General features: G+C 63.4%; 2 protein-coding genes and 2 non-coding genes across 9 annotated transcripts; all 4 read right to left on the reverse strand.

Annotated features, from left to right (window-relative positions):
- Positions 1-172: 172 nt before the first annotated feature.
- EIF4G1 (eukaryotic translation initiation factor 4 gamma 1) lies at positions 173-18,367 on the reverse strand. 6 transcript variants are annotated; one of them, XM_062006259.1, is made up of 33 exons: positions 18,280-18,340; positions 17,077-17,137; positions 15,724-15,832; positions 15,538-15,624; positions 13,855-14,028; positions 13,414-13,513; positions 11,557-11,669; positions 10,402-10,494; positions 10,251-10,317; positions 9,063-9,968; positions 7,914-8,002; positions 7,534-7,720; positions 7,171-7,304; positions 6,819-6,938; positions 6,453-6,626; positions 6,180-6,377; positions 5,796-5,942; positions 5,468-5,704; positions 5,287-5,391; positions 4,731-4,884; positions 4,523-4,623; positions 4,324-4,426; positions 4,109-4,211; positions 3,261-3,517; positions 3,067-3,182; positions 2,726-2,898; positions 2,430-2,555; positions 2,265-2,346; positions 1,958-2,056; positions 1,697-1,831; positions 1,534-1,615; positions 1,305-1,445; positions 173-1,209 (listed from the first exon to the last, which is right to left on the reverse strand). In XM_062006259.1, exons 3-33 carry the CDS (start codon positions 15,796-15,798, stop codon positions 1,028-1,030), a joined length of 4,860 nt encoding a protein of 1,619 aa, XP_061862243.1. In that variant the 5' UTR covers positions 15,799-15,832; positions 17,077-17,137; positions 18,280-18,340; the 3' UTR covers positions 173-1,027. The 6 variants fall into 6 exon arrangements, with proteins under 6 accessions (XP_061862243.1, XP_061862241.1, XP_061862238.1 ...); XM_062006257.1 differs by having other exon boundaries at positions 4,109-4,199; positions 6,819-6,956; positions 18,280-18,324; XM_062006254.1 differs by having other exon boundaries at positions 6,819-6,956; positions 18,280-18,324.
- On the reverse strand, positions 6,702-6,774 carry LOC133626547 (small nucleolar RNA SNORD66). The gene has a single exon (XR_009819620.1). It is a non-coding gene; the product is annotated as a small nucleolar RNA SNORD66 (small nucleolar RNA).
- On the reverse strand, positions 7,791-7,867 carry LOC133626546 (small nucleolar RNA SNORD66). The gene has a single exon (XR_009819619.1). It is a non-coding gene; the product is annotated as a small nucleolar RNA SNORD66 (small nucleolar RNA).
- Positions 18,368-19,136: 769 nt separating the features above from the next.
- PSMD2 (proteasome 26S subunit ubiquitin receptor, non-ATPase 2) lies at positions 19,137-26,300 on the reverse strand. The gene is made up of 21 exons (XM_062005973.1): positions 26,145-26,300; positions 25,420-25,476; positions 24,849-25,013; positions 24,525-24,646; positions 23,923-24,147; positions 23,662-23,820; positions 23,230-23,374; positions 22,965-23,025; positions 22,526-22,672; positions 22,248-22,354; positions 21,773-21,900; positions 21,608-21,695; positions 21,133-21,295; positions 20,936-21,037; positions 20,705-20,850; positions 20,405-20,488; positions 20,105-20,273; positions 19,908-20,002; positions 19,618-19,744; positions 19,418-19,536; positions 19,137-19,330 (listed from the first exon to the last, which is right to left on the reverse strand). The coding sequence occupies exons 1-21, from the start codon at positions 26,277-26,279 to the stop codon at positions 19,148-19,150; spliced, it is 2,727 nt and encodes a 908-aa protein (XP_061861957.1). The 5' UTR covers positions 26,280-26,300; the 3' UTR covers positions 19,137-19,147.
- Between the last annotated feature and the right edge of the window lie 1,182 nt (positions 26,301-27,482).

The raw sequence follows: 27,482 nt of genomic DNA on the forward strand, positions 1-27,482 counted from the left end.
CGTGGGATGGGGTGGGGGGTGGGGGCGGCAACAGCGGCACACGGGGCATTATTTAGCAATGTTCTTTTATTTCCAGTTTTAAGGTGAAAAGATGCCTTTAAATCTTCAATTAAATACTCCATAAAGAAAAAAAAATAAAGCAAAAAAAAAAAAAGAAAAGATTATTTACAAATTGACGTGACCAGTAATTGAATCCTTGCTTTAATAATTACACGTGCGGCTCCGACACATCCGGCACTCTATAAATACAGGGGACGCGGATGGGGCCGCCCCGGCGCTGCCCAATCGTGGCCTCAAACGTTTGGGAGGAAGATGGGGACTTGGGGGAGAGGGGAGGAGAGGACTGAGCCTGGCCCAGAGAGAAGGGGGTCAACCCCACCCCCCACCCCCCTCCTCCCCGGCACCCTTCCCCGGGTGTCAGAGCAGAAGCTGGAGGGGGAATGATTTAGATTTAACATAAAAACCCATGGGAGGTGGGGGAGGGAGGGTCCAGGCAGTGATGGAGGAACAGAGAGAGGACAGGGGAGGGGGAGAAATCACGCTCCTGTCCCCAAACCAAATTTAATAAGTTTATATATATATAATCTCTCTATATTTCAGCAAGAAGTGGGGAGGAAGAAGAGGAGGGGGGAGAGGAGGGGAGAGATATATCCCCATCCCCTCCCCCCTCCCCCTGACATGTGTCTGGGGTGCTCTGCCCCACTGCCCGAGACCTAGTGTGTCTGTGCTGGGAGAGGGGAGAGGAGGGGCCCCAGGGGACCCACGGCCACAGCCGCCCCCAGCCCCGTGCTGTTAGTCTCAGCATGACACACAGGTACAAGCCTTGCACGCAGAACCGGGCCCAGGGGAGGAGGGGGAGGAGGAGGAGAACTGAAGAGAGGGGCTACAGGGGGGCACAGCAGGTCCTTTGGCCCTGGTGTCAGCAAGTCCAGGGGGGCCATGGGTGGGAGGGGATGGAGTTGCTCCCCCAGGGACTCTGCTCTCTCTCCCTCCCCTTCCTCCTCCTCCTCCTCTTCCTCACAGTTGCTCAGTTGTTGTCCGACTCATCCTCAGCTTCCCGAAGCCAGGTGAAAAAGGCTGTCACGGATTTGAGAGCCACCCCTTTGCCCTGCTGCTCGGCTGGGTCCTTGCTGGACTCCCACTTGTAGAAAGCCTCCTCCTTGATGACATCCTCGTCGTAAAGGGCATCAAAGAACATCCGCAGGAGGTCTGGTGGTGGGGGGACAAAAAGGAGCCTCATTCCCTGGCCTCATTGCCCTGCACCTGGCAGCCCTCTCCTCAGTCCCCCATCCCACCACACTCACTGGGAGGCTGGTCCAGCTTCACCACCAAGGCCTGCAGGGCATAGAGCGCCTGCAGCTCCTTCTGCTCGTCCCGCAGGTACTTCTGCAGCAGCTTGGCGTGGTTCCGGATCACCAGGGTGTCCACGCGGTACGGGTTCTCAACTGCAGGGGATGGGGAGGAAGGGGGGGGTGAGAGGGGCCTGGGGGGGCAGGGGGAGCCCCCAACCCCTGCCTCTCCCCCACTACTCACAGACAATGGCCGAGTGGCACACGGATGTCATCAGGGCCCTGATAAACGTGTTGGACGAGACCTGCTGCTCACTCAGGTTAGCCTAGAGGAGGGGAGGAGGCCTGTTAGGTGGGGAGCAGGGAAGGAGCCCCCAGCCCCACAGGTGCTGTGCCCACAACCTCACCTCGATCCAGTCGTGTATTCTTTGGTTGTTGGGGTTCTCCTTCAGCAGTTTGTCCATCTGCTTGCACAGCTCCTCTGAGGTCAGCTCCTTGCGGCTCGGCGTGTCCGAGCTGTCCCCCATTGTGTACTCCAACTTCTGGGGGGGCAGGCAGAGACCAGTTGTTCAGGGCAGTGTGGGGGAACACCACGCTCCAGGCAGTGGGACCCCCTCCCAGGTTCCCCCACAAACCCCCTCTGCCTCTCACTGCCATCGAGCTCCCACCTGCTCTGTGACAAATTTGTTGACATCCTGGTCCTCAGGCAGGAATTCCTTCCAGCTCAGGCCCCCATCCCGCCACAGCTTGCCTGCGGTCTTCTGGCTCTGCAAGACAGTCAGTCAGCATCAGCACCCCCTACCCTTCATCTCCAGGGAGGGGGATACTGCAGCTTGCTCATGCCACCCCCACAACCCAGACACAGCAAGGTGTGTGACAGAGGGGTTCAATCCCCACGTGCCAACTTGACCCCCCTGAGCAGGCTGGCAGTCCCCGAGGCAGTGGCCAGCAGCTACACGAGCCCCAGGCACTCACCATGCCCTTGCATAACAAGCCCAGCACCTCGACCAGCAGCGTAGGGGCCTTCCCGATAGGCACCAGGGGCTTCGTTATTTCCCTGCAGGGTACAAGAGAGCCAGTTGACATACCTGCCCCCCAGGAGCCCCCTAGGGCAGTCCCAGGGAGGAGCACTGCCCTCACCTAAACAGCTCGGCCATGGGGATGCCTTCCTCCTGCAGGATGGGGGTGATGAGCTCAGCCAGGTACAGCCAGATGTGTGGGATGTCGATCTCCATGTCTTCTGCAATCTCCAGGATCTCTCGCAGCCTGCCAGGGCAGAGAGGGGCTGTTGGCAGCTGGCAGCCCCCGGCCAGCAGGACCCTCCAGAGCTCCCGGTGACGAGCCCTGCTTAAGCAGGGCAGAGCCCTGCTTAAGGCAGGGCTGGGTTCAAAGCCAGGCAAGTAACAGCTGGAGGTCAGGCTGCCCTGTTTCCTCACCCTTTATAGTACTGCTCCTTGGAGAGCGTGCCTGCCTTCACCAGCTGGCACAGTAGAACCCCCATGTGCTCACGGGAGATGGTGCTCCTCTCCAGCGTGGACTCGATGCCGTTCTGTACAAAGATGTAGAGCGAGGAGGGGCTGCCCAGCTCCTGCACACACTGCAGGGCCTCCTGTGGGGGAAAAAAGGAGGTTCAGCCCTGTCCCAGGGCCAGCCCCAGCTCCCCACTTCCTCATCTAGGCACTGCCAGGACCCTGCCCCAAGAGAGCTACTGCCTAGAGGACAGGATGGTGGCTATGGGGGGCAGATGGTGCCAGATTTGGCCACCCCCTCCTCTCACCTTCATGTCATTGATGTGCAGGTATTCCTCTATGATCGCCTTGGATTTCTTCTCCAGCTCCTCTTCTGACAGCATGGGCTTGGGGGATGCTGCGGGAGGTGTTGGCTCTTGTTTAACTGCAGGGAAAGAACAGGGATCAAGCAGGGCCCCGGGTCACAGGCAGAGCCCCAGGACACTGCTCCTGCCCCACTCACCGCTCTCTCTGCTCCTGTCCCGTTCCTCACTCATGCTGGCAGCCTTGCGCACAGCCTCGGGGCCGCCCTGCTTCTCCCTCTCTCGGCTCCTGTCCTCCGTCTCTTTGCTGAAGCTCCTCTTGGTGACGGCAGACCTGTTCCTGTCTGCCCGCTCCCCCCGGTCAGGCCGCTCCAGGCGGTCGCTGCCCTTCTCCGACCGCGACTCCCGCTCCCCTCTGTCCCCAGCCTTCTCTGACCTGTCGCGGCTGGAGCTGCTCCTGGGTGGAAGAGAGACACTGTAAGAGCCTGTCAGCACTCACCCTGAGCCTGGCCTACAGAGCTCTGCCAGCTGAGACTGCATCACTCCAATCCCAGTCCCTGTCAGGATATCTTCTAGCACTTTTGACCACTGTCAAAATACTCCTCCCTGTTCCAGCTCATGCCCTCTGCCTTTCCCTGTGCCTTGGCACAACTGAGCCGCAGCTCGGCCTCACACAGCCCACACCTTCGCTGTACTGCAGACTATGGTGAGATCCCCCTTTGTTTTCCTCTTCTCTTGACCAAATCCAACTTCAACTCTCCTCAGTGACCTCCTGCTCCAAATTCCATGGGACTCCCTCCAGCCCATCATTGTCCCTTTGGTCCTGGGACCCCCAGACCAGCCCCAGCACCCACGTGTGGTCCCCAAGTGAATAGCAGGTAAGAAGCCCAAGGTGAGGTCATCATTCTTGGCCACGAGGACTGGCCACCAATTCCAAGGCCCTATCCTGAGCTGGGTGATGATTCCAGCCCAGACCCAGGTGTCCAGTTCAGGGAGGGACCTCCCCAGGGTGCAGCTCCCCCCACCCCAGGGCAGGGCTGGCCCTCACCTCTGCACCACGCGCAGGGACTCCACGCTCTCTGCCGGAGTTGACTGCTGGAGCGCCGAGAAGCGGTTCAAGGTGCTGGTGGCTGGTCGCCCTGAATCAGATGCTGGGCGTGAAAAGAGGGGAGCTTCAGAGCTCGGCACCTCCCCAGGACAGGAACTGCCAGGGAAGGATCCCCCCTCCCGCCAGGGGCACCCAGTCCACCCCACGCTGCCCACCTGAATCTGCAGGCTTCGCCCCAGACCCTCCGCTGCTGCCTTTGCCCCAGCTCAGCCGCCCGCCCGGTGCAAAGAGCTGGTTGTTGGAGTCGATGGATCCAGGCTACAGATGGAGAGGAAAGAGACAGCTGTCAATTCCCTGCCTGGGCAGAGTCTGGGCAGCCAGCTCAGCTACCTGGACTGGCCCCCCCAGCCTCACCTTGGTGATCTTCGTGAGCCGGATGGTGTCAATAGGCCGGTTGCCCTTGCTGATGGGCACCGTGTTCCAGCCATCATCTGCCACCAGGCTCCCACGCCCGCCTGGGCAAGAGGAGGACAGGCATAAGGCATGACCCAGCCTCGAGTCGTACCCAGCAGGAGAAACCCACCCCAGACAGCACCAGGAGCCCCCAAGCCTGGGCACTCACTGCTGGACGATGGTCCGGAGGGCCCTCTCCTCTTGTCCTTTGACATGAGCTGCTGCACTTTGATGTGTTCCCGATGCTCCTCCATCTCCGCTTCCTTGTGGATCTGGTCAATGGTTTTGGGGCCCTGGTCTCCTCGTCGCGGCACCCAGCTATTCTGCAGAGGGGAGTGGAGGAGGGAAGAGGAGACTGAGCTGGCTGAAAGATGGGGGCAGAGACATTCCCCCATCCCAGCCACCCCATCCTCAGGCAGGTCTCCTGCCTTGGCCACAACAGCTTCCCATGTGCTGTGGCAGCTTTTGGCACAAAAGGGCTCGGTTTCTGGAGCCCCCCTGCATTAAACAGCTGCCAGTTACTGTGTGCCCACTGCCGCTACCACACTAACCAAGGGCTGAGGGCTAGCATGGTGTCTCTGGGGCCAGCCACAGCTTCCGTACCCAGCTCTCCCATCCCAAGGACATAGGGACTGCTGGCACTCAGAGAACACAGGCCAGCAGCTCCACAGGACCAAGCAGAGGCCAGAGGACAGTCCCTGGGCAAAAGCAAGGCAGCATCTTACCCGTCTGAGGTCAATCACATCTTGCAGCATGAAACGGATTCGGGATGATGTCTTCTTCTCTTTGATGATCTTCTCCATCTGATTGAAGTACTGGTCCATCCTGGGCTACAGAGGGACAGAGTCATGGTCACATCCCTCCCAAAGGCAAAGGCAGGGCAAGGCAAGGCTGGGCAGGGGGTACCTTGGCCTTCTCAAAGTCCAAGTCCTTGCCAATGGTGGTGAGCAGGCGGCAAAGGCACTCAAGAGACTCCTCATCATGATTTTTGAGCAGCTTCACCACACAGTCATGCATGATGGCCTCTGTCAACATCTTCAGCTTGAACAGCTCTCCAATAAACTTGATGTTGCCCAGGGATCTCCGGCGGGCCTTGTCCCGCGCCTCCTCCAGCTCGTCCTTCATGCGTGCCTTCTCCTCGGGCTGTGGGGAGGGCACAGCAGGGCAGCTCAGAGCCCGGAGCCTCAAGGATGCCCATGCCAGGCCTCTGACACAGCCTCCCACCCCAACTCACAGCGCTGGCATCGTCCATCTCCTTCTGCCGCTTCTCAAAGATCTCGTCGTCGTCCTTGTCCTTCTCAAACTCCTTCTGGCAGCGGTTGAGCAGCAGCTTGCGGAAGTTCACAGTCACCGTGGGCTTGTCTGTTGTGGGCACTTTGAGCTGCAGGGAGAGGTACGACCCAGGCAAGGAGCATGAGTCATATCTCCTTCCAAAAGCTGGTCAGCTGAGGCCCAGGAGCTGCTCAAACCAGGGAAAAGCCACCCTACACCCTTGAGACGTCTTGCTAAGGACTCGGTCCTCCATCCACACACCCTTGTTTACCCACCTCCCCCTGAGCTCTGTCAAGGCCTGTTCCCCCCCGTCAGGTTGGCAGCACACCCCCCAGCTCCTGCTCACCCCCATAAGGCAACGGCACATGTTAGCATAGGCAACAGAGAAGTTTGGCTCTGAGATGGCCTTCTCGAAGACGAGGTCGATGACACCCTTGAGCCGCTCCTCCGTGTCGATGGACAACTCCATCACCTGCTTCATCAGCTGCTGGAACATCTGGGGCGTCAGCTTGTTGAGGATGCTGCGGACGCGGCGGAACAGCTCCTGTGAGGGCAGCGGGGTCAGTGAGAGCCAGGCACCTCCCCTCCGCCCCCCCCATCCACCCGCCCGCGCTCCCACCTGCGTCTTGATGTTCTCAGGGTCCTCCTCCTCAGAGGCACGCTTGCTGCTGGGTTTCCAGGCCTTCTCGGCCTTGTTCAGCTTAACATCCTCGTTGAGGGACACAGTGGCAATGATTTTCCGGGGCTCCTTCCTCTGGTTCTGCTGGGAGCGGCGGGGACCCATCCCTGAGGGCTGACACGGGGGAGAAGAAACTCAGCTCTCTGCCGTGGGACCAGCCGGGCCGGCTGCTGGGGGGGCCCCAAACGCCTGCTCAGATCCTCAGCTCCATCACGGACATCAGTGGCCCAGACACAGCGGCTCGAAGGCTTGATCATCACAGAGAGGCAAAGGGGAGTGGTGTGGCTGAAGCCAGAGGATACTCACCAGGCCTCGGTTGCCCATGACGGGCCGGCCAAGGTTGGCAAAGGAGGGGGTGAAGTCGGGGCTGCAGTTCATGCCGCTGAGGCGGATGGGGTCGAGTGCCCGCAGCGGGGTCTTGTTGGCCTGCAAAGGTACACAGGGCTGAGGATGCCCGGGGGGCAGAGGAGCGGGACGGATCTATCCCCCAGCCTCAGCGCCGGGACAAAGAACTGGAAAGAAGGCCCCAGAGGTGCTCCCCAACACCGACCCCAGGCTCGAGGCTCATGGCAGATGCTGCAACAGGACCTTGAGCCCAGCAGGGAAGTCCCTGCCCTGACATCACCCACACTCCCCTCTCTTCCAGGGCCGCACCAACCTTGTCCAGCACCACTTCTGTGATCTGGGGCAGCCCCTCAGGTTTCTGCATGCTGGCAAAGATGAACTGAAAGCCCAGCAAGAACTCTCGGTCATATCGCTTCTTCTCTTCAGGGTTCAGTGGCTTCCATTGCTCTGCAGTGGGAGGCAAGAGGCAGACCCTGATGTAAGCTATCCTGTATCCTCCACCTCGAGACGTGGCAGGTCTGGGCCCACCCAGGGACTAGCAAGCTGGGAAGAGACCTAGTGCTTTCTCCTGCCAGGACTCTCATACTGGGCCCTCTGTCCCCTACCCTGTGTCAGGCCTGGGGACAAAACAGTGTGAGTGTGAGGTTTAGGACAGCTAGAGCAAGGCATGGCTCACCTTCCTTGTAGCGGTACTTCTGGTCAGCAGCCTTGCCCTTCTCTGGGGCCAGCTTGTCCTCCTTCTCCTCCCACGTCTCCTCCGACTCCTCCTGGGGCCGGGCAGAGGCTGTGTCCTCCACTTCGTGGGCCGGGGCAGATGCAGGGGGTTTGTTCTCCACCTCTGAGGCACTGTCACTGATCTGAGACTGTGTCGGGAGGGACAGGGATGGTCACCCCCGGCCCTGCCCCCTCTGTCCCACAGACAAGCAGCCGACCCCCCTCAGATCCTCATTACCATCACAGAGCATCAGTGGCCCAGACACGATGGCACAAAGCAGAGTTCATCACAGGAGGAGGCGGAACACAGGGTGATACCCCCGACACCCCTGGGACGCTCACCTCTTTAAAGGCATCCAGCAAATCGCCTACTGCTTCCTTCTTGTTCAGCTCCTTCATCCTTCGCTTCTTCTTTGGCACTGACACGGCGACTGGGAGGAGAGGTAAAGAGGTGAAGGACAGGAATCCTCCTGTGTACCCCAATACCAGCTGGGGAACACCAGCTAGGCCTCAGTAACACCAGTTGAGCTTCAGGATGGGGCCATGGGGAGCCAGAGGAACAGGGTCCTGTCACCCCAGCACAGACCCTGGCCCCAAATGTGCCATCTATCCACCTGGGCAGCTGCAGACTCACAGATCCTACACACAGCCTACCAAGGCATCCCACTCATTAAGTATGCACTCCAGAATACATCTTACACAGTGGCACCTCTCCCTCATCCAGCTGCTAGACCTCCTTTTACCCTGTGCCTCTCCAAAGCTCCCCATCCACACCTCCTCCCCAGCACAGTGCTCCTCATCCTCCTCAGGGGATGCCTGAAAGCACCCAAACGCCTCTGCAGAGCAGCCCTTATGGGGACACCCCTGAACACACTCTCCCCCCATATACATTCCCCTCCCTGGCATCTCAACACACCACCCAACAGAGAGGCACCTTAGAAGCACATCTGGCCCCAGGTCATCCTCCTATAGCCCCCCCTGTATCTCTGCACAGGGTGCTGCATGTGAACGTGCAATCCCCACGCTCCTCTGCAGGGTGCTTAAAGAAGAGAGATGTATCTTCACCCCAGTCCATCCCAGGGCATCCTGCTTTTCCCGGGCATCCCTCTGTACCTGCACACAGGGTGCCCTACAGAGCTACAGTCCCACAGTTCCCATCTGCCCTGCCACCCCTCCACATGCAGGGCTGGTGACAGCCCCCAGACACCCCCACTCTACAACCCCACACAAAACACACTTTTCTCATGGCACCCCCACACACCCAGCTCTACACCCACCTCCATGCAGTGGCACTCCCCAGACATGACCACCCACCTCACCATCCACAGGCACCTCGACCCTGCCAACACCCTACACCCATGTGTCCTGTGTCTCGCAGCTCTGTCCTCTGACACCTGCTCACACCCTGTGCCTGGCACTGTACCCAGGCAACCCCTCATGCCCAAGCACCCACCCCAGGGCACCTCGCAGCCCCAGCCCAGCAGCCCCAACCTTGCGCGGTCGCCTCCGAGGTCTGCGAAGGGGCAGGGGTCGGGCTTGAGCTCCGCTCCTGGGCCTCGCCAGGGCCTTCGCTCTCCTCCTCCTCCTCCTCTGCCGGAGGGGAGGCAGGGGTGCCGGGCTGGGCTGGCTCCTCAGGCTCCGAGATGGGGCTGATGTCTGACTCGAGCTGCTCCTCACTCAGCTCTGTTTTGTTGGTGCCCTCCACCCCATTGGGTAGGGGCAGCTCTTCAGGTTGGGCGATGGGGGAGTCCAGGGTGGGCACAGGCACTGGTGCGGGCACCAGCACCGGCACCGGCTGGCACACGGGTGCCTCAGGGACCGGCTCAGGCACCTCCTCTAAGACACCGTTGGGCTCGGCAGCAGCCTCGGCGGCGGGCTCAACGGCGGGCTCGGGGCAGGGCTCTTCCCGGGGCGGCGGGGGGCTGGGGGAGGCAGGTTTGGCGGATGCTTCGGGGGCCAGTGGCGCAACAGGTGGTGGCGACGGCGCAGCCGGTACCACGGGCACGGCTGGCATCAGGGGGACAACGGGCACCGGCAGTGTCTCAGGGGGCACAGGTGCCTGCGGGGTGGGCTCTGGGAGGGGAATGGTGACCTCTTCCTCCTCCTCCTCCTCCACGGCCACCGTGTTCATGTCGGGCGCGGGCCCGAGGGCCGGCTCCGCAGCCCCTGGCACTGTAGTGTCGGCGCTTAACGTCTTGTGTGTGTCGGGCGGCGCCTCGCCCAGCTCCGCTTTAGTGTCCGTGTCCACGGGAGGCTCCATTGGCACCAGCGTCACGGTTGGGAGCACCACGGGCTCCACCTCGGGGATGAGGGGAGGGGGAGGTGACGGGGACGTTGACTTGCTGGGCTCCAGGGAGACGGGCTTGCTCACCACCAGCGCGGGCTTCGGGCGGTCATCTGCAAGGCAGGTAGCGTTAATGGAGGGCTCTCCGATCCCCTGCTCACCACAACCTGCCCCTTGTCACCCCCAACATCCCTCAGCTGGCACAAGGATCACAAATGGGTGACAACAAAGGTCCTCCAATGACCAGTGAAGAGATGGGATGAGCAGCCAGCCACTGGCCCCAACACAGAGACATAGGTCCCATGGTACACAGGAAATGCATTTAACCCCACGAGCCCCAGGTGAACCAAGGAAACGTGCCAGCTGGCAACACATACTGCTGGCATGGCACTTACCTGGCCGGACAATAACTGCTACATGGGGGGTCTCTCCATTGGCCTGGGGCTCCAAACTGCTTCCAGCCTGCAGGGGGGGACAAAGAGGGAGTTCAGCGGGGCCCCATGCACATCCCAGTGCCCTGAGCAGGGAATCTGGCGGTCTCCTTACCTGTGGAGGGGTGGGTGTGGATGAGGTCCTTGCTCCAGACATGATTTCTTCAGTGATGTCTTTGCCGCCTTGGTTAGGGTCTCGTATCCGGATCTGCCCATGGGTTAGGACAGAGAAAGAGAAGCTGTCAGGAAGGTGATGGACACAACACACAGGCCATCTCCTTTCCCTGGGTCTAACATCCCCAGAACATCTCCTTCTCCAAGAGGAGAGGCAAGAGGCTCATTCAGCACTGTGCCTGCCCTGGCCACATGAAGCTCGGGGAGGGGAAGGTGTCACCTCCCCTCTCCATGGGGCACAGCAGCCCACAGACACCAACCTGTCCTGCTGCCTGATGGGCATGGACAGCGTGGGGCAGGGCAAGCCTTGCAAGCCATGGTGACAGACAACAAGGGCTAGCAGCGTGTCCCTAGGCCAGTGCCCATCTCCAACGATCCTAAAGCATCCCCACACCAGCACAGGGGTGTGGGTGGGGACCCCACTCTGCCTCAGGGACAGCATGGGAGACTGGTCTCGGCACACAAAGAGTTGTGGCATGCTCTGTACCACCCCTTATATGCCCGCAGCCTCAGTGGCCCTGGGGGTGCAGCCAGAGCCAAGAGACACTCTGCTGGGTTGTGGGGGGACAGGACACAGGGGTCTGGGATACTGGCAAGGGGAACACCACTACCATGGGTCGTTCTCCCCACCTCCAAACACGATCTGCTTCAACGACAGCTAGATCAGAGCCCAAGGGGCATCGAGGCTCCTTTGCTGAGGAAATGGCAGCATTGCTCCCAGCCCGGTGCCAGCCCCTGCCCCCTGCTGCAGGGCTGTGCCGGCAGCCGCCCGGCTCCCCGCTATAAATAGGCCCCGTGTGAGGCCTCCGAGCGCCGGCATCTCCGGGAGCAGACAGCAGTTGGCAGCCACGGCACCCCCGCCCCCCGGGAGCCGTGACTCAGCACATCCCTGCCCGCCGGGACGCCCAAGGTCGCCCGGGCCCCTCACCCAGACCCCAGCCTGAGGGGAAGACGTGGCCCCACGCCACCGCTGCCGCCTCCCCTTCCCCGGTGTGCTGCACCACGGCCCATGCCGCACGCCGGGGGGCAGCGGGGCTGGCACCGGCCCCTCTGTGCCCGGAGGTGATGGCTCCCTCCTCCACAGCTCCCTCCTTACCGTCTTCCGCTCTCGTTTCGGGGGGATGGGCGGCTGCTGGCTCACAATGACCTGGGCGGTGGGGACCCCCGCCGGGAACTGCTGCACCCCCTGCGCTGGGTAATAAGCACCCGCTGAGGGAGACAAGACCACGTCAGACCGGCCAGCGCAGATCCTCGATGCCCGTGCTGGGGACCCCTCGGTAGCCCAAGGAGAGGGGTCTGTCAGGAGCCTGGGGAGCTCGTGCTGCTCTGTGGCGAACCCCCATTGCATCCGGCCTGGATCGTCCCAACCCGCCCGACAGGCCTGACCAAATTCCTTCCCTGTGAAGCAGAGCGTCCCCGCGCCACCCCCACGCCCAGCCGGGCCCCGCGGGCGCCCGCCGTGCCCACCGCCGGCTCCACGCCACCGCCAGCCCTGCCGGCACGATCGGCCATGGCAGGCACCGGCAGCCCGGCTCCGCGGGCGGCCGCCTTCCTGCCCTCGCCCTTATCTCCCCAGGGCCAGCAGCAGCCCAAGGGCGGCACCGCGCTGCCCTGTCCGCGCCCTCCATTCACACCCAGGCCGAGGGGCTCAGACGCGGACGCAGGCCGAGTCTCCAGCAAGCCCAGCGCAGAGGAGGGAGCTGTGCAGTGGGCTGGAGGCAGAGCTAGACCCCATCCAGAGCTGGCACGGCCCCTGAGGCACTCTGCTCCTCCCAGGACATCTGCCAGCATCACCCCCAGAGCGGTGCCTCAGTGAGCCAGGCGCAGGAGGGGGGACACGCACAGCTAGGCCCTGACCTCCTCCAGCTTCGACACCTCCCCAGCTGTGCTGAGTCTGGAATTTGCGCAAGGTGCACTGATGATTGCCTCATCCTTGAGCCAGGGACCCCGACCCCTGCCCAAGGGAGATGCAGGGGAACAGGATTGGCCTCATACCATGAGATGGGTCAGGCACAAGCAAGGAAGACTCCATGCTGCCCAGCCCTAGGGACCAGGAGGGCTGGTTCATCTGGCCCATCAAAGCGGATGCCACGCCAGGCCAGCCACCATGTCTGGTGGGCATGGGGCACACTGCCCCTAGGAACAGCTATAGTCCCAAAACAGAGGCTGGGGGCAAACCCATCCCAGGACCCTGCAGACGCCCAGGGAACACCCCAGTGCCAGTCACAAATGACTGGCCATGCCCTGGCCCAGGAGCTGGCCACTGCCAGGGGCCACCTCCCTCCTCCAAGGGGCCAACTGGGCCCCGGGACAAGAGGGAGGGAGGACGGGCACGTACCTGGCTCAGGAGAAGCCCATCTCTGCCCTGCTTACGCTTTGCTGCGGTGCCGGGGCCAGGCCAGGGGCCTCGGCTCACATTTCTGTGTCTGCCGGGCCTCCCAGGACCGACCAAGCCTAAATATAGTCACAGCCGGGGTGGCCACATGCAAGTGGGGGGGAGAAAGGGGGGCTGCTCACATCGCTCCCCAGCACCGAGAGAGGGCAGGCACGGAGCGGCCCCAGCTCCTCAGGGAGCTGCAGGGGCAGCAGGGGCAGCAAGTACAAAACTGCTCCCCACTTTGGTGGCCAGGGAAGGGGAGCAGGGGATAAAGTCTGTCCAGGTCACCTGCCAGGAGAGTTAAACATTAAACAGCCCTGATTTGGAAAAGAGCAGGGGTGGAGGGACTGGCGGGACACAATACACAGCCCTTGGTGCTGCTGGGGGACAGGAAACACCCTTTCCGCCCCAACTCAGTCTGTAATGAGAGGGTCCTGCAGAACTGGCAGAAGGTCTGTTCTCAGCTACTGAGGGTAGGGCACAGAGGGAGGGGAAGAGGCAGGGGACCAAAGTAAAGGGAGCAGTGTTGGGGCTGGAAGAGCAGAGGGGAGCACAGCAATCCCCCCCAATCTGTACCGTAAGTCCCAAACTCTGTGGGGCTGGCTCCAGGGTAAAAACTAGGGGCACCAGGCTGGACCGGGTACTGTTGGGTTGGGACAACGTACGTGGAGCGACCCTGCAACGAGGGAGAAGAAGAAAGGTCAGTTACTTCCCCTTTGGGATGGGGATATACTCTTGAACTGCAGATGTACCCCAAAACCTGTCTGTGAACCAGATGGACGCCAGGGCAGGGAGCAGGACACAGACAAAGCGGGCATCAGCTACCTTGGGGGACTGCTGGCAAGGGGAATCAGCAAGAGACCCCGGGACAAGACCCTGCTCAAATCGGTGGGTGCTCAGAGAGCCTGAGGGACCCCCTCCACCCTCCCAAAACAGACCTGGGCTCCAATCCCAGGCAACACCACCCACCAGCACCCATCCCAGCCCCCTCCCGCAGAGCCTGGGGCACGGCCTCACCTGTCCGGGAATGTAATAGGCTCCTTGGGAAGGTGTGTAGGATATCTGGGAGGGTATCATCATCACCTGGGAAGCAGCTGGGTACACATGGGCAGGGGGGCCGGGGCGGGCCGTCGTGTTAGTCTGCACACGGGACGCGCTGGTGGGAGGCTGCGCCCTGTTCTGGTAGAAATGCTTGGGGAGAGACGGGGCACGGCATCAGGTGCAGCACGGCGTCAGGCACAACACGGCATCGCCACCGGCACCGGCGCAAGCAGCAGGGAGACCCCCCCCTCCCAGGATGCAACGCCCCCTCCTCCCACCCCACGCTCCCCGGAGGTGCCACCCCCCAATCCCAGCACCACCCCATCCCCACGCACCTGCGGGCCCACCTGGGTCCACCCGACCCAGCTCATGCCCGGCACGGCCCCCTCCCAGCCCGAGGGGGCCCGGCAGCTCCAGCGCCCGGGGCCGGCCACGGCCACACGCAGCTCGGCGGCAGCCGGTCCCAGCGTCCCTCGCTCGGCTTCCCGGCGCTCGCATGGAATGCTGGGACCTGTAGTCCCGCAGTGCCGAGCCACGCCGGGGCCGGGACGTGCAAGGCCAGCCATGGAAACCCTGGCCCACACCAGGCAGCCAAGCCCAGCCCAGCACAGCTTCTCTGCTGCCGGGAGAGGTGTCCCTGGGAGCAGCAGCTCAAGCCCAGCAGCGAGTGGGCAAGGAAAGGTCCATACACACAACCCGGGGCAAGGAGAAAGCGTTACCTGAAGAGACCTGAATCCTCCCTGATAGCAAGCGCACGCGTATAGAGGGAAAAGGGGAAAGAGAGAGACAGGAATTATCCGCATTGGGAGGAGGGCTTGGATGCAGGGTGGCTGGCAGAGGAGGGGACGGGAGGCTGAGGAGCCCTTTTGTCCAGTGCCCACATCCCAAATATACCAAGGTCCCCTGTAGGGACCTCCCAAAGGGGCAGGGAAGGGTTTGAGGGGCTCCCAGGCAGCACAGCCGGGGACGTCACCAGATCTGTGCCCAGCAGCACCTCCACACAAGAGGGCTGATGGAGGTCCAGAGCTTTGCAGGGCACCACAGGGCCTTGATAGACTCCCACAAGGTGGGGAAGAAGAAGAGAATGAGGAAGGACACAGGCAGAAGCACCAGCCTGGGCTGGGGTTAGCACAGGCACAGCCACATGCTGCAGGCTTCATGCAAGGAGGAAACTGGGGAGACACTGCAGGGAAACCACCTCCCCCTGCCAAAATCAAACGGGTGTCTCCCTTTTTGCCAAACCAGCCTGTTCCCCAGGTGCTCCCCAGCCCCTTCGTGCCCCGGGCGTGTGTTTCTGTGCAGTGTCAGGGCAGGGAGCTCAGCATGCGGGCTGGGGGGAGCGGGTTAGTACCTGCTGGTGAATAGCCCGAGGCCCTGCTGGAAACTGAGAGAGGGCGAGAGGGAGGTTTGGGGCAGGGGAGGAAGGAGAGAAGAGCAGTCACTTGGTGGGCATCCCCAGCTGGAGGCATGTGCCCCCCGAGCCTGGAGGTCCCCCGGCAACAGTCACGATGCGGATCGCAGGCGCAGGGCAGCCCTGAGGGGCACCATGGGGCTCCTCATGCCCCCATTCCCCGCAGCAGTGGGGGCTGCTCAGCCAGCAGACAGAAAGCTGCTGGATCCCCCTGCATCGCCCCCTCCAACCCCAGGCAAAGCCCTTACCTGGCGCGGCTGAGAAGGCGTATTCATTTGTGAGGTCGGTGCCGGGTTAAAAACCACAGGTGCCGTCTGACCAGGTGGGAACGTCGGCTGGAGGGAGGCAGGGAGGGGAAGAGATGGCACCGCCGTCCCCAGCCTACACTGGGGAGGCAAAACTGGGCATCCCCCCACCCCACAGGAGCCGCTTACCTGCGGCAGTCCGGGAGAAGGGGCAGGGTGTGGGGCTGTCGGGGCTCCTCCTGTGGGCTGTGGAGCTTTGTTCATTTCATGGGGTTGTGCATAAGGATCCCCTCGCTATCTGCAGGGAAAGGGACAGCAGGCGTAAGCCGGAGGCAGGCAGCACCCCGGGCATAAGTCTCCTGTCCACATACAGCCCCCAAACAGTGGATCTGCACAAAGCCAGACACCGGTCCTGCCCCATGGATGGTATGACACCAGGGCATGGACTCCCAACCACCCGTTCCCACTCCGCTGGGGAACAGGGAGAGTATGACCACCACCAGGATACCCAGCCTGGGCAGGGCCGTGCACCTTGCAAAAAGAAGTCTCTTGCTGCCCAAACCCAGCTGCACCCATCAGCAAGGCTGCCTCTCCTGAGGTGACCCCGCAGAACCCAGCCAGGTGCCCCACACAAGCAGGTACTGGTGCCCGTGACCTGCCACCAGCACCCAGGCCACCACCACCACCACCAATTCCAGGGGGCTGGGTGGGCCAGAGGCACTCTGGCGTCAGCCATGCCCAGCTCCACCCCAGCTGACCTACTAAGAGCTTCCCCTGGCCGGCCAAACCTGTTCCTGCCGGCGGTGCCGGGTCCCCGGCGTACCCGCAAACGCCTCCCGGGGAGGGCAGGGAGCAGCTCCCGCATCTCCCTGCGCTGCCGACGCTCCTGCCCCCTGCCTGGGGGAACCCACAGCCCCCTGCCAGCACCAGCACCCTCACAGCTGTCCTGGGAGAGACTTGGCAGCCGGTGCCGCTCTCCCCGCCCCAGTGCAAAGGCCACCGGGGCAGGAAAGAGAGGCAGTGCCCCCCACCATGCAGCCCGATGGGTTCCCCTGCACCCCATGGCACCCAGCAAGCCTGCTGCCGGCCAGGGCACCCGAGGGAGCAGCCACGGTACCTCCTGTAACTTGACCCGAGACTGCGTCAGCACCGCCGGCCCCCGGCCCCGCTGTGGGACGCTGCCAGGCACGTTCTACCAACACCAGGCCATGCCGGCCCACCCGGGGCACGGGGTGCCCAGACCCCCCCCCTAGGACTGTGCTACCCCATCACAGGGGTCCTGGCAGTAAAGATGGGTCCTGCTGGGGTTTCCGAGGGGGCAGAGGCTGGGCTGCACCCCCCAGCCACCTAAACACCAGAGCACTACCCTGCCCAGCCACGGGACATGGTGGCCTGGGTCATCTGAGCTGGGCCTTGGCATCAGTCACTCAAAACAAAAAAAGAGGGGGAGGAAGGAGTAGCGTGTCACAGAGGGGAAAGGGACACCCGGGGACAGCCCAGGCCCCCACCACCTGGAGGACCGGGAGCGAGCAGGATACTCACCCCCCCGCGGGAAAAACCTGGGCCGGCTGAGCGGGCCTGCAGAGACCGTTCATCCGACTGACTTGGAAAGAGGAGGAATGGGGGAGAGAGAGATCAGCCCTGGCTCCTCCGGGGGGGGCACCACCCCGAGCCTGCACCGCCCCCTCCCCGGCTAGCCCGGTGCTGCCCGGGCTGAGGCAGGCCCCGTCCCGGGGGCTGGGATGGGGAAGCGCTTGGGGGTTTTGTAACAGGAGGAGCCGCCGCGGCCGCTGCCTCCCCCGCGCTGGGATGGGCCGGGCCCGCGGCCTGCGCTGGGCCCGCAGCCGGGGCGCGGGGTCTCTGCCCGAGTCGAGGCGGCGGGGCTCCGTCCGAGCCGGGGGCCAGGAGGCAGGCCTCGGCGGCGGCTGACTCGCCGGCCGCCCGCCGGGGGAGAGCGGGTGTCCCCGGCGGCGCGGGGCCGGCCTAGGCCGCGGCGCCGGCCCAGGAGCAGCCGGTCCCGCCAGGCCCGAGCCCGGCCTCACCCCCAGGCCGAGGCGGCGGCCCGGCCGCCCGGCGCGGAGGGCTCAGTCCCGGGACGGCCAACAGGCCCGAGGCGCCGGCACCATCTTGGCGGCGGGAGGGGGAGGCGGGGGGGAGGCCGCCGGTAGGGGGGAGCCGGGGCGGCGGGGGGCCCGGGGCGGCATCCGGCGCCCTCGCTCCCCTCCTCCCACCTTCCCCCCCCCGCGCCCTCCCCCGCGGCGGCGGCGGCGGCCTCTGCCAAGGACACGTGTCACTGCCGGCCGCCGCCATGGCCCGCGGCCCCGCCGGCAACCGGCGCGGGCGGGTGGGGTGGGGGCGGCGGGGCACGCACCACGTGCGGCGGCGGGCCTAGGCGGGCGCGGCGGCGGGAGCACGTGCGCGGCGGCGGCGGCGGGGCGCACCGGCCGGCACGTGGGCGCTGGGCGGCGCGCGCGGGACCACCGGGTGCGGCAGGACCGGTGCGGTCCCGGCGGGGAGCGGAGCGGGACGGAGAATGGGGAAAGGCGGCGGTAGGGCAGCGGAGCGTAGGGAAAGCGGCCGGCGGCGGCGGCGGGGCGGCGCCCACGTGGTGGCGGCGGCGCGGCGGAGGCCCGGCGGCGCGAGGCCCGGCGAGGCGGCGCGCGGCCCGGTACCGGTACACCCCCCCCCCTCCCCCCCCCCGCTCGCCCCCCCGCGGCGCGCGCCCGCCCCGCCCCCGCCCGTTACCTTCAGTCTCCTTCAGCGCGCGCGGCCCGACGCAGCCGCAGCGCAGCGCAGCACGACCATTTCCGGAGCCGCGCCGCGCGCAGGGGCGGGGCCGCGCGCCGCCGCGGGGGAGGGGCGCGCGGGGGCGGGACGCAGGAAGCCGCCCGGCGGCACGTGACGCCGGCGCCGCGCCCCTGCCGCCGCCGCTGTCACGTGACGGGGCGGGGCGGGAGGCGGCGCGGAACGCCCCCTGCCGGCGGGACCCCGCCCCGCCCCGCCCCGCGCGGCAGCACGTGCCGGCACCGGCACCGGCGCCTCCCGCACCTGGCACCCGCGCCGACACGGGCCCTCATCCTGCACCCCCCAGCACCGGGCCCTCTCCGCTGAGCCTGAGCCCATCCTCCTCCCGTTGGGACTCAGCACTCTGTGTCCCTTCCAGTCTCCATCCAGCACCCCACGCGCGCCCGGCTGCAGCCTCCGACAGCTCCCCCAGGCAGGGCACGACCGTGCCTGTCTTAGGAACAGACCAGGGTAGAGCCCAGCGCACCACGCCGTGGGAGAGGCAGCTGCAGCCCCGCAGTCACCACTTGAGCACCCCCCAGGAAAGCCGTCCCACCTCGGGAAGAGCCTCCACAGAGGAGCAGGAACACCTGTGGCACCACCCAACTCTGTGTTCAGCCCCTGCTTCTGGGGGCCCACAGCATGCCCAGCCCCCACAGGCAGCAGGCCCCCTTGGGGGACTCCCAGCCCAGCCCCCAGCCCCAGCACAAGAAGGGCAGCACTTGAGTCTCCACATAGTTTATTTCCTTGACTCTCGGTAACAAAAACAAACAAATAAACTAAGGTATTCCCCTCCCAAGCCCCCTTCCCACCCCCAGCCCCCCCCGGCTCAAATGTCATAGTTGGGGTTCTTGCGTAGGATAACAAATCCCTCCAGGATGGGTGTCACAGGCACGTGCTCCTCCGTGGCCAGCTCGGCCCGCTCACCGTGGGCCAGCAGGACCGGTGTCGTGTGAGTCTGGAAGCCGGTGATGGTTTTGGGCTTGCCCGCCTGGCCCACCACATCCACAGCCTGCAAGGGAAGGGCAAGGTAAATGCCAAGGTAAGGCAAGGGACGCCGGAGCACCCCGTCCCCAGCTCTGGCTGGCCCCTTCCTTACCTGTCCGACCCGAACCGACACGGGTAGAGGCCGCAGCTCCTCATCGAAGGTGACTAGCATGCGGGGCTGCATGGCAGCAACGAGGCCGTAGAGAACATAGTGGGACTTGCCCAGGATAACTAGAGGAGAGAGAAATCGGGCTGAGCAACGGCCACCACGGGGGACAGCAGGGCTGGGGGAGCCGAGCCTGCAGTACTCACTGTTGCGCACATCCAGGAAGGACACGAGGACAGTCAGCAGCCCAGCCACAGCCACCTGGCTCATGAGCTGGCGATCGCTGTGGTAGGGGCACAGGGTGAGGGTTCCTTTGCCCAGGTGGGTCAGGCCCTGGTGTGGCAGAGAAAAGCACATGAGAGACGTAAGACAATGCCTAGGACCTCCCAGCCCTGCCTATCAGTAGGGCGATGGCCCTGGGTCACCACTCCCCTCCCACGCGCAGGGGAGCAGCGGCCCCAGCCTGCCCCTTTCCTGCCACACACCACATCATCACCTGGGCTAACCGCACCATGAAGAGGTTGTTGGGGTCCTTGGCATGGTACTGGGCGAGCTGCCGCAGCATCGCTGCCAGACGGGCATTGTTGGTACCTGGGGAAGAGGGGGTGCAGGTAGAGAGCAGGGTACATGGCTCGGGTCTCCCACCTTCCCCTTACACCAGCCCCAAACCAGGCTGTCCCCTAGAGAGCTTACCGCTGCCCACCATGCCCATGGCAAAGATGGAGTTGTAGGAGACTTCGGGGTCAGCATCATGGGAGAACTTGCTGAGGGTGTCAAGGATGTTAAGCCGGGGGTTGGAGACTGAGATCAGGGCCAGGGCCAGGGGCACAGCTCGGCGGAGGGTGGGCTCCCCATACCGTAGCTGCACAGAGGGGAGGTGTGTTAGACCCAGCTTACCGGGGGCAGGGAGGTCTACAGAAATGAGAGGCAAGACCTGGCCTCCATGCCCAGGTCCCTGCCCAGCTCTGTGTTTTCCCTTCCCATTTCACTCACCAGGTGGCCAAAGGTGCGCAGGGCCATCTCGGCGCCAATCTCCTCGCCCATGGCAATGAGCGCGATCCCCAGCACTGCTACACCCTGTGGGGACACAGGCACTGAGTGCTGGGCAGGGAGCACCCAGCCAGAAACCCAAGTTCTAATGGCCTCTGTGCCCGCCCTGAGTCAAGGACAGGGAGATCATGGGTTGCTGCTAGGAGCCCTTTTTCTCCAGCTCTGATCCCACAAGTGCCTTGGGCACACCCACAAAGCCAGCTCTGGCCCCAGGAACACAGATCCCAGCCCTCTTTTCCCTACCTGGTGAGCCCCCATGTCAGCTGAGCTCTCTTTCTTCTCCTTCTCTTTCTTGTCCTTTTTGTCCTTGTCCTCCTCTTTCTCCTTAGAGTCGAAGTGCTCACTGCAGATGTGGAGGAGCTGTTGTACCTTCAGGACATTCCCCGAGCCTGGGGTAAGAGCAGAGGGCCACGATCAGCAGGTGGAGGGCCCAGACTCACTCCTGCCTCCCCAGCCTCCATCAGCCTAACTCACCTGCATAGGCACAGATGTCCACCAGTGTGTTGGCAAAGCTGCGGAACGGCTCCGACACCACCTCCAGTGCTGCCAAGATGGCCTCAATTGCCTCTCCCTTCCCTGACAAGAAAGGTGCAGTGGTTAGAGGACAACAGCGGAGAGACACTCCCACCCCTTTCCCCAAGCCCTAAGCTGGTGGCACTGCCCAGCCTTACCCAAGTGGTTCAAGCCCAGGCCGAGCGGCAGCCACCGGGCATACGTGTCCTTCAGCTCCGTCTCAGATTTCTCCATGATGGTCTGGAGGATGGTTGAGGTGACATCCCCATTGCAAGAGCCCACCGAAATCATTCCACAGGCCAGGGCGGTCACACCAGCCACCTGGTGAAGGAGGAAAGGTGCCTGTCACACCTGGGGACAGCACAGTGGGCTGGGCCACAACTCAGGGCAGGGAATGTGCAGCCTGACAGAGCATTGGCTCCCCTCAGTCCCTGCTTCATGCACAAATCTGGACTACTGGGAGACCTGATGGCTTCCTACCCTCCCACATCTGCTGCAATCCCGAGAGCAGCCCAAATAGGGAAAACAGGGTCACACTCTTCCAGAACAGCACTAAGAGCCCCTATTCCCAGGGGCTGCAGGGGACCAGGCAGGGAAGTAAGAACGCCAGGTAAAACCTGCCTCGCTCCCTACCTCCATGCTGGACTTGGAGTCTCCCATCACAGGTAGCAGCAAAGTCAGGACATCCTCCCGGTTGGAACCCGCATATGCCAGCCCCAGCCTGTGGAGAGCCCAGGGGAGCATGAGGAGGGAACTGCACCATCAGGCAGCACGGAGAGGCTGGGCCCAAGCCCTTACCCAAAAATGGCTCCAATCCTCATAGTGTTGCTGTTGTGGAGGACATAGTCGGACAGGAGAGCCAGGGCAGGGTCACATTCATTCCTCACCCCTGCGTTGACAATGCCACAAGCCAAGAGGGCTCCAGACTGCAAGGCAAAAGCACCATGACAAACAGGCCATCAATGTACAAGCTCCCTGCCAGCCAGTGACTAACGTTACCCCATACATTACATCTGCTCCCCGTGATGAGCAAGTTGGCACCAAGTGAGCAATGCCACTCTGAGCAGTCCAAAGCTCATAGCTCTGTGACAAGGGGACCCAAAAGATCCCCAAGAGCTCCCCACCTTGGGGAGATCTGCTCAGCAACCTGGGATGCAGGGAAGGAGCTGAGCCACACAGCAGACCAAGGCAAGGTCACCCATTCCCTGAGCCAGCCACATGCCCAGATGCCCCACAGAGCCACGGAGCCCACGCCAGGATCAGTGCCACCAACCTTGATGTAATCCTCTGAGGAGTAGAGGTACTTGTCGATCTGCGTGAGCCCCCCATCCACGTCCCACAGCAGTATCGTGCCCAGCGAGGCTGCAGCACTCAGCATCCCTGCAGTCCCAGGGGAGAAGGGCCCACTTCAGCCACGAATCGATGTCCCCCACCTGGGGCAGGTGGCGGACAAGGACATAGGGCGGCCGTGCTCTGCAGCCCCCCAAAAGGGACAAGGCAGCAACCCCACGGCCAGGACACCTCCAGCCCCTGCCCAGCTAGCTCCCTCACCATGGTCCTTGTTCTTGTACAACCATTTATTGCCATCATCCGTCAGCAGCTTGTCCTGCCCGAACGCAGCGTTCACGAAGCCGTTCACAAAGGAGGAGGCCAAATTCATCCGAGCTGAGTCCACTTGTGAACCGCTTCCCCCAAACCCTGGGGAATGGTGTCAGGGTGAGCCAGGCAGCAAGAGAAACCCCGCCAGCCCTCCACCGTGCAGCCATCCCACGCCGTGGTGGCACAAGGACCTGTCCCACCACCAGCAGAAAGGAGAAGCCCGAATCCACAGCAGCCAGCTGGGTCTGCTTCACATCAGGACAGAGACAGTGGGCAGACCACCTGCCCACCTCAGGACACACAGCTGACTGTGCTGGCCCCCAGGGTGCCTTGCAGGCCCAGGAATTCCCCACAGACAAGGACAGCAGAGGCCATTAACACAAGCCCTTACGGTTATTTTCCAGGTGGGTTTTGTAAATGTCATCTGGCACTTTGGGCTCCATGATGTCCAGCTGCAGAGACAAGGCAGAAGGGAGTTATCTCCCAGCCAGCACATCCCAAGGCAGCTGCCCTACAATGGCAGCCTCTCCAGGAGGTGCCTGGCCAAGCGTGCAGGGACGAAGAATCTCTTCCCAGATCTTGCCACAGAGCTCAGCAGCTGAGGCAGCCACAGCTTGGGGCAGTCCAGGGCTTTTTTAGTAGCTTGGGGCACTCACCTCTCTGGCCAAGGCCAGAAAGTTGCTGTTGAGCTGGACATTGGACATGATCTCGGTCAGGTCCTCGTACTCCTCCACATCCTCATTCAGCTCCAGGAAGACCCCGTGGCGGCCCAGCATAAAAGCCATCTGCTTCTGGACAACGCTGAACAAAGGGAAGAGGTTTCACACGTGCCCAAACCTCAGACAGCTTCAGCACAAACGCACATGCATGTAATGGTAAGCCAATCTTCCCTGCTCCAGGGGCACACAAGAGCAGCCCAGAGATGGCCCGCTCTTGCCCATCTTGATTTCAGGGACAAGAGTCTCAGTTCGAACCCCCAGAGACCTCCGGTGGCTGCAGGCTCCAACCCAACTCTGCCCAGATGGGAAGTCGTGCCCCACCACAATGTGCAAAAGCCCCAGAGGGTGGGGAACAAGTCTCTCTCTTACACATCTTTGCAGGAAGTGAAGATGTCTTCCACCAGCTCCACGTCATTGAGCATCAGAGCCAGGCGCAGGGCTTCAGGGTAGCGGTTGAACTTGCGGAAGATGCCCAGGGCACAGCGCAGGAGAGCTGAGTTCTCGGGCTCCGGGACATAGCTCACACAGCTCAAAGGAAGAAACAGACACGAGGGTGACAACTGTGTCAGACAGCCTCGGCACACCAGGGACCAGGCCTCTTCCAGCACCTGAGACTGCTGAGGTCCCTACCTTGTCAGGTAGAGGCACACTTTGGAGTAGGCATTGTCATCAATGTACTTCTCCAGCATGTCCATCTGCTCGATCTCCATGAGCAGGTCACAGGCCTCATGCTCTGCGTTGTGGGCCATGTTGTAGGGGACAATCTCCTTGACCAGGGTGAGGAGTGTGTCCCTCTGAGCCTTGTCAGCCTCATCAATCTCCTGCCACTCCTTGGCCACCTCTCCTGCCAGATGCCTGCAAGGACAAAGAGACATCACTGCCACAGAAACCAGCTTCACCCAGCCCCAAAGATGGGGAGCAGCTGCTACCAGTTAGCCAAGGTTATGGACTGTTTACAGAGGCTACACATTCCCATTAGAGTTTATGGAAGACAAGCTCAGGGAATAGAATAGGGTTAAGAGCAGAAATTAGAGAAGCCACAGCAGCAAGATCTCTGCAGCCGCTAAATCACTGTGAAGACAGAATGAGGCAACACACTTGCAGACGTGACAGGGGCAGCTTGGCATAAGCCCAGCAAGTCACAACACCTCCCAAGGAGGGCTAGTCAAAGAGTCCAGGGAAATACCCCCGAGCCCTTGTCCTTCTCCAGCCCTGCACCCACACAGGCTTACCTGACGTATTCGTGCCCCCAAGATGCCAGCTCCTCCTGGGAACCCACCAGCCGGTACTTCAGGCACTCACGCTCCCCGCTCATGGTCATGGCCAGAACAGAAATGATGTCTGCTGCAAAGCGCTGGGGAGAGAGTGCTGGGGGCTCAGACACACAAAGGGCATGGGACAGCAGGGGCAGCCAGGGACACAACACCCTCCCTGTGCTCATGAGCCATCACAGGCACAAACCTGGTATTAGAACATGGGGTCCAGAGGGCTCTGCCATCACCTGCCCCAGCACCATTCCCCCAGCCATGTGAGACAGTAAGGCCAAAAGCCTTTACCTTGTTCTCTCCTGGAGCCATGTTCTCATAGATCTCCTTCAGTTTGCCGTAATGGGGCCTTAGGAACTTGAGGGGTTTGGGAACGGAGGTCATGGAGGTGGTGGAAGAGCGGATCTGCCTCCTCAGCTCCTCCAGAGCTGGGCGGTACAGGGACGTATCTTTTTCCTGCAGAGGGAAGCAGAGGAGCTGCTGGTTACTGTGTCAGGGAACAGGGGGCTGGTTCTTGTGCCACCACCACTCCATCAGCCCTCCTCAAAGACATCTATGGCTGTGAGCAGAGCAATGTCCCTGCCCTGGACTGCCTCATTCAGCCCAAAGGCTGCGGAGGGACAGCACAGCACGGTAGATGGCTACCCCACAAGAAGGAGAGTGCAGCGGACAGAGGTCAGACAGGTATCAGGGCTGGGGGATGGCCCACAGTGGAAAAGGAGAGGCTCCACTCAAAGTGAACCTCCTCTCCCCATCTCCACTGCACAAGGAACAACCACAAACTAGGGATAGACGGATGCAAGTCCCATTTGGGGCTCTGCTCCTCCCCAGCTCCTCACCGAGGGGCACAGCACAGACTTACCCCCAGGCGTTCCACCAGCATCTCCAGCTCATCCTGCAGCTGCTTGTCTTCCTCTGACTGCCAAAACACCCCAGAAAAAGCAGAGTTTGAGGGCACCCAGCACAGAAACCTCCCATGTGACAGGGCCGGAGGTGTCACCCCAGCTGCAGGGAGACTGGGACACAGAGATCCCCCTCACCAGGGCACCATCCTGCCCCTGTGCTGCTGGGGGTCACTATTTAAGATACGTCCCACCCCCCCGGGATCACTCCTTCCACCACTACCCCGTGCCCTACAGAAACACCCCCACAGAGAGGGGCACTGTGGGGACAGCAGCCCTCCCACCCAGAGGCAGCCCCTCGCTGCCCCACGGAGACCCACCTCCCCGACGAAAGGGAGGACCCCTCCATAGCCTCTGCTGTCCCACATTCACCCCCGTCACCCCGCGGCTCCCCTCACCCTGCTCCGGTGACGTTCCCCGCACCCCATCACACACCCCCGCAGGGCAGGGAGCCCTCGGCCGCGTCTCGGGGCATCCCCCCGCCGCCACGGCCCCTCTCCGGAGGGAGCCCTCGCCTCCGTGACGTCACGCGCCCCACCGCAGGGAGTCCCGGCCACGTCACGGGAGCCCCCCCCGAGGGGCACCGTCCGCCCCGGTGACGTGCGGTGACGTCCCGCCGCACGGGTGACGCCGAGCGCGGCCGGGCCGTGACTCAGCGGCCGGGCCGCGGCGCGGCGGTGCTCACCAGCTCCTGCTCCTTCTCGGGCCCCGCGGGAGGCTCCCGGCGGTCCCGACCCCAGGGCGGGGTGGGCTTCTCGTCGCCGCCCGCCCCGGGGCCGCCCTGCACCCGGCTCTGTCCGCCGCCGCCGCCCGCGTCCATGGCCGCTCCGCCGCCACCCGCCGCCCTGCGCCTGCGCAAGCGCCGCCGCTCCGCCGCCGCCAATCGCCGCCCGCCCCCGCCGTGACGACACCGCCGCGCGCCGGGACGGCGCCGGGTTGGGTGCGCGCGTGGCCGCGGCACCGGCACCGGCGAGCGGCGGGGGACGGGGGACGGTGCGGCCCGGGGCTCCGGCACCGCCCGGCAGCGCGGGGCTCCACCACCCCTGGCACCCGACCCCGACAAGGGACGGGATCGTGCCCGGGGCAGACAGGCTCTGTGGAGAGCCGGCACGCCACGGACACCCGCGGGCACCCCTGTGCCCGCTACAGCTGTGTCTGCGCACACATCTCCCCTTCCTGCACACAACATCTCCCCTTCCTGCGCACACATGCCCCCCGCACTGCCTCGCCCAGCCCCGCGGGGCACCGTGTGTCGTCCGCCGGGCAGCACCCGGGGCTGTGCTCCCGACGACCCTCCGAGTCGCGGCTGCGGTGCCAGGCATCTGCCGTCGATGCTTTTCGAGGCGTGACTGCTGTGCATACCCGGGCACCCACATTGCTGCTGCACACCTCCACCCCAGGGGGAGGGGGAACCTACCCGGCTACCTGCACCCAGGCACCCGCACACTCTGCGCGCCCCGGCCGCACCCTGGGCACCGGGTGCGTGAGTTGCAGTGGCACCCTGTCCCGAGGATGTGGTCACACAGAGCTGGGAGATGGCACGGGGTGTGAGGCCGTGCGTGCAGCTGCGGCCTCCTCCTCACCCAGCAGCGCGGCGGCGACTGTGGCTGTGCACACCCGTGTGTCTGCAGCCGTGTCACAGCGTGCTCGGTGGCACGGACCTGCGGGTGACCTCGGGGTACCGGGGCAGAGTGTCAGTCAGCGCGGGTGCATCCAGCTGAGCGTGTAGCCCAGTGCCGGTACCGGTGCCGTGTAGCGTCGGTATGCATCTCCGGGTGCTGAAGCACGGCGCTGGTACATACATCAGTGTGCCGGTGCCTGTTGTGTGAGCCCGAGTGCTGGTCACGGTACCGGTGCCGGAGGGAGTGTGGGTACCGGTGCCGATGTGCCTCCCTCGCTGGCGAGGGTGCCGGTGCGGCTCCCGGTGCCGGTGCGTCTCCCGGTGCCGGTGCGGCTCCCGGTGCAACTCCGGCGCGGGGCTCCTCCCGTGTGCACAGCGGTCACCTTGTTGGCGGGGCCGGGC

Source organism: Colius striatus, chromosome 12, assembly GCF_028858725.1.
Source record: "Colius striatus isolate bColStr4 chromosome 12, bColStr4.1.hap1, whole genome shotgun sequence".
Taxonomy (NCBI): domain Eukaryota; kingdom Metazoa; phylum Chordata; class Aves; order Coliiformes; family Coliidae; genus Colius; species Colius striatus.

What these genes read in the sequence shown, in the direction of transcription:
- EIF4G1 (XM_062006255.1), bottom strand. Translation starts at nt 15,798, where the DNA reads ATGAACAAAGCTCCACAGCCCACAGGAGGAGCCCCGACAGCCCCACAC. An exon ending in ATGTGATTGACCTCAGACGG is followed by an intron (nt 4,885 to 5,286) that starts GTAAGATGCTGC and finishes TCCCCTCTGCAG; the next exon opens with AATAGCTGGGTGCCGCGACG. An exon ending in CCCATGGCCGAGCTGTTTAG is followed by an intron (nt 2,347 to 2,429) that starts GTGAGGGCAGTG and finishes TGTACCCTGCAG; the next exon opens with GGAAATAACGAAGCCCCTGG.
- PSMD2 (XM_062005973.1), bottom strand. Translation starts at nt 26,279, where the DNA reads ATGGACGCGGGCGGCGGCGGCGGACAGAGCCGGGTGCAGGGCGGCCCC. An exon ending in CCTGGGCTTGAACCACTTGG is followed by an intron (nt 21,038 to 21,132) that starts GTAAGGCTGGGC and finishes CTTTCTTGTCAG; the next exon opens with GGAAGGGAGAGGCAATTGAG. An exon ending in CTTCCTGGATGTGCGCAACA is followed by an intron (nt 19,537 to 19,617) that starts GTGAGTACTGCA and finishes TCTCTCCTCTAG; the next exon opens with TTATCCTGGGCAAGTCCCAC.